Consider the following 16311-nt stretch of genomic DNA (forward strand, 5'->3'; position numbering starts at 1 on the left):
AAAGGACAGAAAAGCAGAGAAAAATGTGTATAACAGCTACATCTTATGTTTAGTGAAATCTCCTGTCAGGCTGTGCAGTGTGAATGCTCTATTAAGTCTAGCATTCAGACTCTGTCCCCGCAGATCGACAGGAGTATAAAAGGTCTCTGTGACGTCAGTTTGCTTGTGACGCGTTTTGTGTTGAAAACCTGAACGAGCGAAAGAGAGAGAGAATGAAATCGTATATCAAATTAAGTATCAGCTTCCTGTGCCAACTTAATTATATTGTAAATTCATTCATCAATACTTAATTGAAGACCCAAAACACAAATAAAACAAGCTGAAATCACCTAATATGGTTTAATGTACTACTACAAAATAGTAAATCACCCAGCTTCATCACAAACATATATACATATCATATATATATATATATATATATATATATATATATATATATATATATATATATATATATATATATATATATATATATATATATATATTTATATTTATATTTATATATACATACACACACACACACACACACCAGACAGGAAGCAGACGAGGAAATTTAATGTAATTGTTCATTTCGGCTGTGAACTGCCGCAACACGTTGCAGTTATCAATATTCTGACTGTGATGAACCAGAAGAAAAAAGTAAGGGAGGGGGGGTGCGTTGAATCAAACGGCAAGTGTGCAAGGCGGAAAGTGAGCGAGCTAGGGAGCGAACCAAAGCACACATATGAGAGAGAGAGAGAGAGAGAGAGAGAGAGAGAGAGAGAGAGAGAGAGAGAGAGAGAGAGAGAGAGGGAGAGGGAGAAGGAGAGAGAGAAACTGCACTGATGATCGACGCCAGCCTGCCACCACTCTGTAGCAGTGAGTGGCTGCAACAAAAGCACAGAATAACATCTCAGCTCCTCTCCTCTGCTTTTCCCCTCACTGCATCTCCTCTTCCTCGGTGCCGAGAACTCCAAACAACACAGCAGAGCCACACGGAACTAGCATCGCAAGTGCAGCCTCTGACTGCCATCAACAAGTAATGGATGAAGGACCTTGAGCAATGAAAGAGGAATGCGTGATCTTCAATTAACCAATTGAGCTGACATCATTGCGGTGGAAAAGGAAAGAGGCAGCTAAGGGACAGAGGGATCTGCTCAGCGGTGCTGCTTTGGATGCAAATCATCAACTTTGAATTTAAGGATTCTTGGAAGGCAAATAATGCTGGTCTTTTCTTAATCTGGGAATTGAATAGCAGGACTGACAAAAGGACAGACCAAAAAAAGAGAAAAAACAGCATCCCAGGACATGGAATGCCTGAATTTGGTTCAACTGGGGGGGCTCAGCACTTTATTTCTGAAGAGCTTGATTCCTTTTGTATTTACCCAAAAGGTTTTTTTCCATTTGGATTTCTCTTCCATCTGGCTGCTCCAAAAGTCTGCGGAAAAAGACAGTTGAATGCAGCCTCCGATGTACACAAAAGAATGGGTAAGTTAGCCCTTTTATTCACAGAGTCTGGACCTGAATAGGCAATGTAGTGAATAGGAGGGGGAACAGTGGCTGGCAGGGTCTCTAGAAAAATCTATATATTTAAAAAGCTGCTTTTCTTTTTTACTTAGATTTGTAATATTTAACAAGCAGTAATTTATAGCAGGGAAAGTGGGGGGGACTTACAAGCCACTTAAATAATGACTGAAAAAAAAAAAAAGATTAAGGAAATTGGGATGGGGAAAAAATGACGATAAACTGCATCCTAGGAAAAAAAATTAAATGAAACCTGTTCAAACATATGGATGAATAATTTATGCATTAAAATTACTTAAGTCAACGTTACTATCCGTGCAAGTCACTGAACATTCCCCTTAAACATTGTTAAAAATCTTGAATCAACAAGCAGATCGCTATGACTATGTTGACAAATACAGAGAGAGTGCGCATGATAATGGGAAAAAAAAAGAAAAAAAAAAACCTGCAGAGATTAGATTTCCCTCCCCCCGGTTTATTTTCTTATCTTTAAACCCACCCAGGTTTCCATTCAAGGTGGCCATTGGTGGGACAAGCACCAGTGGCACTTTGTTTGATCAGCATGCTACTGTGCCTCCCTGTGTCATGCACAACCTGCCCCCAGAAATGCCGATGTGAAGACCTGCAGTTTTACTGCGACACGCAGGGGCTCCTGGCGCCCCCAGACGGTGTGGATAAAGGGGCCCTTGGACTTTCGCTCAGACACAACAGCATCAGTGAGCTCAGCTCAGACCAGTTCTTTGGCTTCACCCAGCTCACTTGGCTTCACCTGGACCACAACCAAATAACCACCGTGCATGAGGATGCCTTCCAGGGGCTGTACAAGCTCAAGGACCTTAACCTGAGCTCAAACCGCATCACCAAGCTGCCAAACACAACCTTCATCCACCTCATCAACCTGCAGATCTTGGATCTCTCCTTCAACCAGATGACAGCTCTGGAGCCTGAGCTCTTTCACGGGCTCCGGAAGCTCCAGATCCTACACCTGAGGTCAAACTCGCTGCGCACGACGCCCGTGCGGGCCTTCTGGGATTGCCGGAGCCTGGAATACCTTGGCCTGAGCAACAACCGGCTCCGTAGCCTGGCCCGGAATGGCTTCGCCGGGTTAATTAAGCTGCGAGAGCTCCATTTGGAACACAATCACTTGACTAAGATTAACTTGGCACACTTCCCTCGTCTGGTCGCCCTCCAGTTCCTTTATCTTCAGTGGAACAAGATCAACAATTTAACATGCACCATGGAATGGAAATGGACAACTCTGGAGAAACTGGATCTCACTGGGAATGAGATACGTGTACTCACCCCTGACGTGTTTGAGACTTTGCCCAACCTCAAGATCCTGCTGCTGGATAACAACAAACTGACCAGCCTCGACACCCAAACCATGGATATGTGGAAGTCCCTAAACGCAATTGGGCTGTCAAGCAACCTATGGGAATGTACCAAACGGATCTGCAATTTGGCCACTTGGCTGAGCACCTTTAAGGGTCGATGGGAGCATTCTATCCTCTGCCACAGTCCTGAGTACGCACAGGGCGAGGAAATACTGGACGCCGTTTACGGATTCCAACTTTGCCAAAATTTCTCAGCCCCGGTCATACTGACCAGTACCAGCACGGAGGCCATGCTCCCCGAGATCACAAGCTCCCTGTTCGGAAATATGCAGACCCCTACGCAAGACTTCTATGCAGAGGATTTTGGGAGCTTTACGATTGTCACCACTACTACAACCACCACCCAACCCCCACGCACTGCCCTCGCTACTACCATGACGGTGGAGGGGGCAGATGTTACAGAGGACTACTCTGCGATAGACAACACAGTGCTGACCCAGAGGGTCATCATTGGCACCATGGCTCTGTTGTTTTCCTTCTTTCTCATCATTTTAGTAGTGTACATATCACGAAAATGCTGCCCTCCCACTCTGAGGCGGATCCGCCATTGCTCGGCCATTCAGAACCGGCGACAGATGAGGACCCAGCAGAGGCAGCCAATGGCGGACCTGGCTACACAGGTACCCTATAACGAGTACGAGCCCAGTCATGAGGAGGGTGCACTCGTGATCATCAATGGCTATGGGCAGTGCAAATGTCAGCAACTGCCTTACAAAGAGTGTGAAGTATAAACTATTTATTCCTGCAGTTTCTGGGTTTAACCATTTGTCCATTTCAAAAGATACAGGGTTTGCTTTTGGACTTTTTTCCCCTTTTCAGTTTGTATGAAGGAGGAGTATTTCTTTGAAATTGTTAGCTTTGGAAATCTATGAAAGCTTGAGATGACTGGGATGAATTTGAAGAGAGGAAATATAGAAAAATCCACAAGTTTATTTTTGTAATACAAATGCAAAGGTTCATATCTAGCTGGGGCAATCAATCTCAGCAGAGGAAGGTTGGATGTGTCACCGCATCACCAGTTTGTGTACTATGTATTCTGCAGCACAGAGGAGATGAGAAATCTATAGCCAAACCACCTGGAACCCTGTGATCCAGAAAACCGTTTATACAATGACATATCTTCTGATAAATGGTGATATTTTATTTCATGGAAAAAATAGTGTTACATACGCTAAACAGTGCAAATTTAAAAGGATTAAAAAATAAAAAATAAAAAAAAGACTTTTGGTGCACGTTAGCAACACTATAGATCTCACTCATATTCACTTTTGGGGAGAGGAAATCAAAAAAGATAATAATCAGACAGACACAAAGCATATTTTTTAAACTCACATTTTCTAAATTGAAAACAATTACTGTTACAAATTTGGTTCAATTCAATAAACTCGGTCAGCTTCCTTAATCTTAAAGCCTGGCACTTGTGGAAAGGTTAATGTCCAATATGGCTCTGCACTGGTTCTAACAAAATGTCCTAACAAGCTCCCTCTTTTACCATTTCAGCAGGGATTTACTCAATATTAAACAAAGAAAATTGCCCAATTATCATTGTGCATATATTCTTACATAAGATGGCTCCAAACACTGACATCCTCACTGTGATAGAACAATGCTGCTTAGATCACTACATCATTAATTAATGGTAGAGACCATCAAAGGATGCTAGACGACGAAGCAAACACCAGCGAGAACCACTTCCTAGGGAGAGAGGAAGAGCTAGAAAAAGAAGGCATGCAGAGGACACTGACAATTGCCTCCTAAAAATACAAGCATACACTTGCCCTCGCACTATTCGAATGCAGCAAAGAGCATAACCATACCTGACAGCTTCAACATTGAGTCAATTAAGCCCGGGGAAAATGAATATAATATTCTGTCACCCAAAACCTCTGCCCTACAAGTTTCAGCCTCCTCAGCCAGTACTTAAAAAGGGGAAAAAAAGACTAGAGTTATTACTTCATAGCCCTGCTCCTTTCAGGCCATAAAGACAAAAAAGGCAATTTTTTGTCTGTGCAAGAAATATCCAGAGGTTCACACCAAGGACACTTAAGAAACAGAAAATAGAGAAAAGCTGAAGTAAAAGCATAGCGCAGCTCTCAGGAGAGCATGCAGAAGATGGTGGGAGGCTGGGTCAGGAGACATTTGTATGCAGCACTGAGAGGACAGACATTAGCATCAAACTAAAGAAGCTGATGCTGCAGTAGCTCTTTGTGTTGCAATCAGGAGTTGGGGGCAGGGATGCACAAGGTGGTACAGGGAACACAAACACTGGTTAGCATCTAATTTAAGTCAATGAGCATCTTAGCAGCCACCGAGTGAGGCTAAATCAGGGTACAGAAACCTTCAGAGGAAAAAAGAACTGCATGACAAAACGGTGACTAACGGTGAACTAGGCAAGAGCTAGAAAGCTCTGAATGCCACCCTAGTTATGCTGCAATAAGGCTTATTGCCTCATTGCTTAAAAGAAAAAAAAAAGTCTAAGAATAAAGAAACATGCAGTCATATCCAGGCAGAAGTTTCTGGAGAAAAGCTCAAAACCTGAGAAATCCGCATCTATATCAAAGCCCATTTTTTGGTCATGTACCTAATGGTAGTAAAAAAAAAATGAAAAGAAAAAACTTGAGTAGTCATCATATGCTAAAATTAAGCATGCCTGAAGAGACTGATTAAATCTGTCCTCTAGAGGGTGCTGTGAAATATCGTGAGTGAGGAATGGCTGCTAAAATTCTTTCACTAACTCCAACTCTGCAAATCACAATTTTATGTTGGTAAAAACAAACAGAAAGGGAAGGTCTGTCTGTGTAGCTGATCTTTTCTGTGCAGCCAAAGGTGTAGCTAGGAAATAACATTCCAAAATGCATTTTTCAAATGCTGTTGGACTGATGAGGAAAACTGCAGCTAACATTTACTGAGCCAAGAACCTCTACCAATGGTGTTACTTTGTTTTGAATTTGAAAGGCTGACCTTTGCTTTCTGCGTCCCTCAAAACACCTTGCATGTTTAAAGACAACATGAACATCAGCACCCCCTCCAAAAAAAAAAAAAAAAAAAAGTCTCACATCCTGATCTGATAGTTTAGGCATATGCAGTGAGAAAGAACAACTTTCTAATGAAATACTGACATTGTAATTTGTTTAAACTATCAGCTTATAAGCAATCACAAAAACCACTGACCATGAATTCATTTGCACTCCTGTAAACTGTTTTTTGGGGGGAATGTTATCTTGTGATACGATGAAGTCCTGCTGCTCACTCTGGCCAAAAAGCCCCTTTCAAATCACACCCAAAAACTTCTTTGTGCGAAAATGACTGCTTCTCACCCTCCTCTCCCCAAAACCCTGCTTTTTCCTTTTGTATTGTAATATGTACTATTTCATATCTGTATAGTGGGTAAAGATGTGGCCAACTGAAAAGATCTTTTTTTTTTTTTCCTTAAGACATATATTTTTAAATAAAAATGTTACAATTTATAACTGTTTTTGTCTAATATGCTCTTTAGGTACCCAAGGTCTCACTTGCCTTCCTTTTAAATATCTTCTACACAAAGGATTGTAGAAACTCTATCATGTATCAAACGTGTTGAATACAGAGATGGCTGAAAGGCTTTTAAGGATGGTGCACTCAGGGTATTTGGTCTGGGCTTCAGGCAAGGTGCCCTTCTGAAGTAAATGGCTTCTGATATCATTAACATTATCATAACCCAGCACTCACCTGCCCTTCTAAACCAAGATAACAACCTGCCTGAATGACTGGCATCAAACACAACAGCACGACCGAGATTCCACTCTAGCCCATGGCAGAACAGTATTCAAATCAGCACAAAAATGCTATTATAAACACAAAATGATTGACGTTGGTTGAAAATGATTATCTAGCCCACTGGTTCTTGATTTAAATACGATCTAAATAGTACTAGGTTGGTGGGCGGTGGCAGAAAAGCAGCACAAAAGTTTTGTGGGAGAATTGCATGTGACCATTGCTTCTCTCACGTGAAGTGTCATCTCCATTCCTCTGAAGTTTTTCGGTGAGCAGAGAACGTAAAATGGTGCTGATGCATGACACCACCAGTGGGAAATTACTGAGGTCTCAGATGCTCTAGAAATACTCTTCCAAAAATAAATGAAATGAAAAGGCAAGTTAGTCACTCTGAACCCATATTACTGATTTTCAACCAAAACTGTATTATTCTGAGAAAATAATTCTGCAAAATCTGAGCTTTGGCCAGGAAGAGAAAGAACCATACAAGAAACTGCAAAAAAAAAAAAAAAAAAAAAAAAAAAAGATAAATATATATTTAAAAAAACAACAACATTAAAATATAAATATTAAATAAAAAAACAGGTATAGTATAAAGCCTAGAGTGAAACCAGTGATTTACTCAATAAGACTGCAGCTTTCAAAAGTGTGAGGGTGGCAGCAAGCATATGCCACAACAGCTACCCGCTGGTGTTATATACTGTGCACTTCACAAGTCCTGCAGGGCAAGCTGGAAAAAAAAAACAATTTCCAGTCCAGAATGAAGGGGACCAAACACATAAATAATACCCCGACTGTTACTGTATGCCTAACCTTGGGAGTCCAATACATCAAGCACAGTGAATATCAGCTTTTATGTAGCCATTTTTAATGCTTTTTCTATAAATAAAACATTCATATATCCAGACACTTGAACAACAATATTGCGTGTGTCATCCATGATTGCTGCCTCACAGTTTAAAGATTTTATATCTTTTGTAAATCTCAAGGCCTTGTAACCCAGACGATAGAATTGATTTGAATGATTTCACTGCAGGCGTAAGCTAAGCGATTGGTCGACTCCCTCCGGGCAGCTGTTGACCACTGGTTCACTGATGCTGTGCCTATAGGCATTTTCTTCAGAGAAAAAGCAAAGCTGTTAGGGAGTGGGGGGAAGCAGGATGGCTGAAGCGGAACATGATTTATAGAGGACAGCCATTTCTTGGCCAGACGGAGTGTGTAAGAGAAAAGGCTTTGTGACTACAGAGGCTTCATATGCAATGGCTTTCTAAGGCTTTTCACTCTTTGGGAAAGGAAAGCTATTAACTCCAAAGGTCACTTTTTAATTTGGTTGTGGCCCTATGTGGTAGAGGTCTATCCCCGTCTGAGGAAATGAAAACAGAAGTGATTTAACTCGAGATTTAAGTACACTAAGATGAACGTAAGAAAGTGAGAGGATATTGTGTGTCTCAACTTTGTGCTCTACTGTACGCTGTGTTCCCAATTACGAAGGCTCATTTAAACCCTGCAGGAAGTCACTGAGCACACACACAAAAGGAAAGGCAACTCTGAGAACAGATGAAAACAGGCTAATACTTTTAGAGGATTTCTTATTGTACCACTGTAGTCGCTCCAAATGGTAATTTGCTCCCTCTGTTTTTAAGTCTATGAAAGTCTAAGTCTTCTTTCTCTCTGCATCATTTCCTTAGAGCTCAGGGCTCTCAGGGACCACAGAGGAAGAATGGACACCTCTCTTCAAAACAAAACTCTCAAAATAAACTATATTAAAGCAAAGGGCCGAAGCTCCATTAGCCACCAAGAGTAGTCATCCCTCATCCACTCCCTGATCAAAGCAGTCAACAAAAAGGAAATGATAGCAAGAGGCGCAATGTATCTCAATGAACCAGCTATCGAAAAATAAAAGCATTTTTCGTTGGATGTGGATGTCAAGATACTAAATGTTGTAGTGCTAATTTCTAGCAGTGCATGTCAACCCCAGAACCTCTATTGTGTAAAGGTAATAAGATAAACAAGTCACATGTACAGGTTTTTTTTTTAGCTGATACAATATTTTTATTTTATTTTTATTTATTTTTTTGCACATCTAGTCATATGCAACCATGCCGTGATGCTATATTAGCTGATTCCTTGTTAAAAAAAAAGAAAAAAAAAAAGAAAAAAAAAAGAGGAACTTGTATTAGTAAGGAATGACTTTTAAATGTTATGTTTAGCGCTGTATATTATAATAATGCAATGATGCAATGCATGGCAACAAGTGCTGAAAAGATAAACAAGTTTGAGTTTAAAGAGCATTTAAATATACTTAAAAGCACCAGAAAGAAAGAAAAGAACCAGCCATATCATTTGATTTTTACATTGTTAATGATGATGACCGTCACTAGATGTGGACACGCAGGATTTAAATGACAAAACGCTCCATTTATCTCTCACATGGTTGCCAAGGAAACAGTGTTCAGCCAAACCGAATTCGTGTTCATTACCATCCAGGGTGTGACGAACAAAGACATTCATTATTCTTGTTCTGACCAGAAGTAACTTTATGCAGCCCTATTCATGAGAATGTCACCAGATATCAAGTGCACGCAGAGCTAATGCATCAGAGAGCTAATGCAATGAGTCAGAGCTAATCCACCAGATTAAGGAAAAGACACTATAACCCTGACAATACCTGTCTTTGACATGTCAGTAGCAAGTGACCTTCAGAGCAAAAGTAATGCAATGAAGTCAGAGCTAAAATACCACAGCAGCACTGGTTAAGAAACATGAGTGGGGCACTAATAACCCTGACATACCTGTTCTTTGACATGTCAATAGACTCCTATCTGGATGACCTTCCCATGCTGCCACAAGGAAACTGCATCGCACTCAAGTACTGAAAAGTAGTCACTTTACCACCTCCATGTACATTGCGCTCAAAAACGAAACCTTTTTAAGACCAGCCAGACCGAAATGGGTTAAATGACTCAAAAGACTCAAAAGCTTCAAACATTTGAAAATGGGTTCAAGGACTCAAGAGCTGCATATGTTTGAAGCATTTATTATGAGCTTCGAATTAATCTTGAAAACTCTTACCAAGGGAGATGCATCGATCTGGATTCTCGTCAGCAAATACCTCTGTAACATTTACTGCTTTCCACGTTTTAAAGTTGCTCCTCCTTGGAACCCGAAAACACATCTTGGACCGGACCAGACAGAATCAATTAAGCTCAGTCAGAAACCCATAACAAGGAGATGTACAAGTGGAGGGAACTGCCAAAACCCTGTCGAGTGAGTCCAGCCAAACTAGTTTTTTATTTGGTCGTCATATATAGTTTACGGTGTAAGATTTTGAGAAACAAATCGAAATATCATAACTCGCTATAATTTTTTTTTTTTTAAATCACATGCATAAAAAGTTCTATTTGCACATCAGTGTTTATTTCATTGACAAAAATACAAAAGACATTTTTTAACTATTTGTATCGCCAATTTTAAGGAAGATGAGAAAAATTAGCAAACAATTTTAAACAATTAAAATGACGAACAAAAGCACAAAATAATGGTTCTGAAGTCAAATCTAAATGTGAGTATTGATTCAAATAATTAAATCTTAATAAAAAAGTTTAATTAAGATGAAATGCTTGAATATTTTAATGAAGACTTTAATCTTGACTCAATTTATACATTTTTAAAATCTAGTTCTGTCAAATAAAACTACATGCAATTTTAGCGTAAACATGAATTTACTTTCTGAATATGAAATTAATGACTAAATTTATTTTATAAATTTTTTTGTCAAGAGTAAAAATATTAATCTCCTTGTTAATTTCCCGTTTCAATTCAATTGTATAAACTTACAGCTCTTCGGTTTATTTAGAAACATGACTTTTCCAACAGTGACAAGTCACTAGAAACAGATCAGTACATTATGTGTCCGAGGGTGACCTTTTCATTTCATACACCTACCTGTCGCAAGCAAGGAATAACAGTGTGGCCGCTGAAACGTCACAGGTCTTATGAAGACACCTGCAACGTGCACCAGAGGAGACGCAAGATAGCCATCCCTCAGTATTCTAGGGAGAGGTCTGCAAAACTGAACAGCACGTAGTTACTAAGCCTCGGCTCAGAATTGAGGGGCAGAGAATGGGGCATGTCAAGCTTTGCAGCGTTCATCTGTCTTCACAGAGCAATCAGTTGTGGCATCCAGTCGCTGTTGGCAAATCGTACAGAGCGGTTAATAAACATGGCATGCTATCTGTCTTCATACTGTCAACTTTAGGCTGAAGCCTGCCATGAGGCCGATTCCAAGGTGGGTTATTGAACCTCGAGGGTTTGAATACCAATGCTCGTTCACAGTGGGGATCTTTTCTCGTCCTTCAGACTGTCTGCTCTGATGATCCATAAAAATGAAAAAGCGGTGTCACCAGCAAAAGGTGACAAGATCTTTTGATTTATTAAGAACGTTCGACACAAATTAATGCAACCGTCCATGCACCATAATTACCTGGGGGAATGATCCTTGGCCACTCTGAATACAAGCCCATACGTCAAACTACCAGAGCATATCTTTGACACAGCGGCACCTTTGCAAGAGTTTTTAAGTGTATCCCAGACGACAATGAGAGAAGACATGAGCACGACTTAATGCTTCAATCATTATTAAATCTTACAGGGAGAAAGTTCTGCTGTGCAAGGTGAAATCTAATTTCTTAAAATGTTCACCTCCTGCCCTTTCAATTTTAATTCATTAAAATGCATGCTACGACTGCTCCTTAGAGCCCATTCTGTCCAAAAGAAAAATTACGCTACATACCGAAAGCCTAACATCTCTCCACAAATTAAAGGAATCACACACCAAAGGGGAAGTATCTCAAACAGTTTACCAATCATGCAAGAATCTATTTTCAGTGACAAAAGAAAATGCAAACGTGTTGGCATTTTAATAAAGCATGGCATGCACTAACCATACAACGATATTCAGTTCCACAGCCTAGTGCTGTTAATTTCCAGGCTCATTTCAGAAAGACCACTTCAATGATACTGTAAAACTCTGTTAATAACACAGACCTTGTGCTGAACCCAATATAAAATGGTCAACCTTGAAAACAAGCCACACATTATCATCGCGATACGTCTGTGACATACGCACAAGGACCAGCACAGGCTATTAACTTTTAATATGCCATTTGCAAAACAATCCTACAAAGTCAACGGCTTCAAATGTCTCATAAAACAAGCAGCTTACAAGATTTTTTTTATCTGAATGCCGAGAACAACAAGAGCTTGAGCATGTGTCTATATAACATATGCGCTAAATGGACATGTAACGGCACACTGAGAAACAATGCAATCTTGAGGTAAGACCGTAAAAGAGCCAGTGTGACAGGAATCAAACCAGTGGGACCAATAAATAACCATTTCTCTTTGGATCTTGACAATATATCAGGAGAAAATGTGTTTTTCTACATTACCTATGAGGCTAATGATGCCCTTGACAATCACAATGGCAAAATCCTAAGCCTCTTCTGAGGGTAACCCAGTTTAGAGTCAGAAATGCTACATCACCAAAGTGAATGTGGGCAAATGCCATTATCCATGACAGCAGTATTTAACAGCCACTAGTCTGAATCACTCTGCCCTAGGAAAAATATAAAATATTTCCATTCTGTGGTGGTTTGTAAGAAAAAGAGCTGGGGCACCTCTCTAACATTGTTTTCCAGCCAAAAAAATAGAAAAAAAGAAATACAGTTATCTAGTTCTAACAAATGCTCACTAGATCAAAACTAAACCAAAAGATCCTCGCTAGCTTTTGAAGCTTGAGCAAGCCATTGATTTGTGTTTTTGAAGCATTCAAAGGCTTGCTGTCTGCGCGCATTACATAAACAGCTTTGTCTTACACGGCAAGATTTGGTAAAATGAACAACAGAAAAACAAACAAACATTTGGGTAGATCTTTTCTCTTTTTCTCTGAGCTGCTTCAAACTTAAAAGAAAAAAAAAACATCAATAAGGATATAAAAAAATTGATAAACAATATATAACATGGAAAAGTACTTAAAGTCATTAGAAATGAGTGCAATATAATGCCAAGCATTTAAACTAAAAGATAAATCACCCGGTTCATGGGAATTAGCGGTTTTTGAATGCATGTAGCACCATTTGTGTTTGGGTCAAACTAATTGAAATATTTGTTTTGGGGGGTTCAGAGGCAATCAATCTTGGCCTAACCTCATTTATCTGCGAGAAAACAATTTATTCAGCTCCTCTGGATATTTATTAAATGCAATTACAAAACATTTCAGGAAGTGTGTAATACAAATTCCCAGGACCTCCTCTCCTAGATTAAAACTCTAAATGCTGGTCTAAATGTGGCTTTAAACAGCAAACCGCAACTGCAGTCCCTAGCGGAACAGAAAACCATTACAAATATTTCTAAAGCAACTACGTCTTTGTGCTTGAGGAGCACTCAATGATTCATCCTGTTTCTCCAGAAGGAGACAAGGCATTAAACACGCTCACTTGCATTTAAAGTAACTCTTTTTGCTCTCTTTCCCTAAGCATTGCTGGGCTAGCATACATAATTTGGGGTTTTACTGTCATTTAAATGTACAAATCACAATGCATTTAATGGACTAAAAGAAAACGTGCACTTTTTTTTTCATTTCAATCTGCAGAGAAAATAAGCAGCTCAAGGTCTCAGTCATGTTAACACGCAATCACCCTTAAGCAGGAGACAGACATTTAATCTTTAAAGGACAAAGCGAACATCCTTCATGAATTTAAATATCTTGTTTTGTTAAAACCCATTGTTTGAATTACACATGCCAAAGTCATGACAGCTTGAGATGGTCTACACTGGATGCTGCACATCACCGTAAAGTTAATGAAGTCAGTTTACATTTTTATTTTTAACAAATCTACTTCTATTTTATCAACTTCTATAAAAGTAAAATAACTTCCCTCTTCACAGGATGGAATAATGTCTTTGCAAGGTTAGAATCATAGACATGTGTCAACACTGAACCAGGTGGAGATGTGGCCCTGTTCCCAATGACGGTTCAAATACATTCAGTACATACCAATTCACTGAATACATTCACCTTCCCCTCAACAAGAGAAAAATAAGAGTGATTTGTTCCTTTCAAACAAAGCTTATGATTAACTGTCAGGAAAAGTATCTGACAAGAAAGGCGACTGCGACAGTGGCATGCACTTACTGAGAAGAGAAAAAGGCAGAAAGAGAAAAGGCAAATTATGGCCAGCGTGAATGTACAACAAAACTTGCCAGAGAAACACTGGAAAAAAAAACATTTTGGAGGACACAGTGAGATATTAGGAAGGACGCTGATTACCAAAAACCATGCATATGCAGACACACATTATTAGTTTGTTGGGCTATGAGAGTAAAGTCAGAACATTTATTTAGTAATGTGCCTTCAAACTGCCGAATTCACAGCACGTATAGCAAATAGCACCTCTGCTTCAGAAAGCACTGACGCATATTTTGTCAAATTGATCATGCAATCAAATGCATTCGCCTACAGAAAACTCTAGTTACAGTTGAATTACACTTTAAAATAATATAAAATTACTTTCAACCTACTGATCAATTAAGAATACCAAACAGTCATTACTCTTTGAATAATTTTTGTCAAACAGGACCTCATTTCAGCTTTAAAGTACAGATCACTATTCTATAGAGAGAATATATACTGTTATTGTTTTTTTTTTAGGGATTATGTGCAGCAATGCCAATATATTCAAGAGAGCGGAAGAATCTGTCTGATTACACAGGATTTCAGTAAAGACAGTTTCAGTGCAAACAATTCTACTAGTTGTTTAGGCAATCAACGAGATGCTTTTGAAAACCAATCGTAACATCCCCATATACTAGCTAACTTAACTGCTTAATAGCCCTGACAATATTGTGTTTTGGAGGATGACTTGAATGTTTTATTGATCAATCAGCACCTAGGACAGGAACTATTTGCTCTACAATTCACCGAACAAAGCCATTGCTGATTTGTAAACTTCTGCCAGGTATGGGTCCAGACACCTCACTGTAGTACAGCACTCAACTAAAGGATGTATCCTTTCAATTGAACAGAAGCTGGAGTAAATTAGGGGAATCATGATTCATGAGCATAATCAATTATTGTGTACAAGAACAGGATGGTGACATTTTTCCAATCACTGACGGTGGCTGAAAATAACCATCATTCCAAGTTATCACTTCTAGTTTCAGAAGTCTATAGAGCTCACTCAAGTGTTCTCTGTGCCAGGATGAAAAAAATTGCAGAGTGAGAAAGAGGATAGAGAGTAAAGCACCCCTTTATTGTTTGTTATGATACCAGCTCTGCCAGGCTTTGGAGTTGGAACAAAATGTCAGTGGACATTTCATTATGAGAAGGGGAAAAATAAAGAGAGGCTGTCAAGAGCTCACGGTGTGGACTGCAGCTCATCAAACCTGCATTAGAAAAGACAGGGGAATTATAGAGCAAAAACATTTGAGCACTAATCGAGCACAATTTATTTGCTATCTGCCATTATTAAGGTAATTTTTGCTTGAGCACTACAACAAGTAAAACACTTTACGATAAGGTTTGATTTGTTATTGCTGGTTAACCACATTAGTTAACATTAACTAGAAATGGACAGTAGCATTACTACCCTTTAATTTCAACAATTTACTAATACATTGTGCTCAGAAATTGTATCTGTTAATATCAGTGAATGCACTGTGAACTAACATGAATAAATACATTTACAAATCATTAATAAATGCTGAAAAGAAATATATTATTCATTGTTAGTTCATGTTATGTAATTGTATCAGTTAAACAGTTAAAGTTTCCTACGCTGTTGTGATTTGATCTGAACGGAAACATCATATCGGCGTGACGCAGCTGACACAGGACAGCATACGTCCAGCGGATATTCTCCAAAATGGCACCAGTGTGATGTGAAGGAGACAAATTGTTGAATACATGTGTTATTTTGTTTCTTTTGTGCACAAAAAGTATTCTCGTAGCTTTGTATAATTATAGTTATCGTTAAGACCGTTTAGTATTTGTGCTGTGGTACAGTGCTATCTTTTGAACAGAAAAAGGAGAATGTTACTTCTACGCATGACAAAAAGCTGTTAAATACATATGCAACAAGGACAAATGACAAGGCACAACAGAGGTCACTTAGAATCCTGAAAGGGGTAAAATGGCACTACAATAACCTCCAACACAGATCTGGGCTGTCGTTTAAATGCTCTACAACATGACTAAGACTTCAACGGGCCTTAATAGAAACTGTCAGTCAAGGAGTGATGCCACAGCTCTGCAGCAGCCGACAGCAGTGGTCTGAGACCCACGAGGATAAGAGCGATGAATGAAAATAACGGAATCATCAGTGGTTTGTGCTCGGTCTCTCTCTCACACACACACACACACACACACACACGCATATCCCAACATGGAACAGTCAGTGAGACAGACTGCAAACAGTGTGGCATAAATCCTCTACGTGCCACGCCTCCATCCCTCAAACATGCATTTTATCTACTCGTATTTAAATTTTATAAGAGGACAGGTCAACTCCAGACCTGCTCAGGTGCTAAATTGCACACAGCGACATGAATTACTGTAACTAAGTGGTAAATGTCTTTGAGGAAAAAAAAAAATTAGAAAAAA

General features: G+C 39.4%; 2 protein-coding genes across 2 annotated transcripts in view; one reads left to right on the forward strand and one right to left on the reverse strand.

Moving 5' to 3' along the window:
* The window catches only part of ctnna1 (catenin (cadherin-associated protein), alpha 1), a 105293-nt gene that overhangs the window by 48338 nt on the left and 40644 nt on the right, over window positions 1-16311 (reverse strand). The window lies entirely within an intron of this gene.
* LOC109082060 (leucine-rich repeat transmembrane neuronal protein 2) lies at window positions 810-6364 on the forward strand. The gene is made up of 2 exons (XM_042738129.1): window positions 810-1467; window positions 2007-6364. The coding sequence occupies exons 1-2, from the start codon at window positions 1155-1157 to the stop codon at window positions 3626-3628; spliced, it is 1935 nt and encodes a 644-aa protein (XP_042594063.1). The 5' UTR covers window positions 810-1154; the 3' UTR covers window positions 3629-6364.

Source organism: Cyprinus carpio, chromosome B14, assembly GCF_018340385.1.
Source record: "Cyprinus carpio isolate SPL01 chromosome B14, ASM1834038v1, whole genome shotgun sequence".
Classification (NCBI taxonomy): domain Eukaryota; kingdom Metazoa; phylum Chordata; class Actinopteri; order Cypriniformes; family Cyprinidae; genus Cyprinus; species Cyprinus carpio.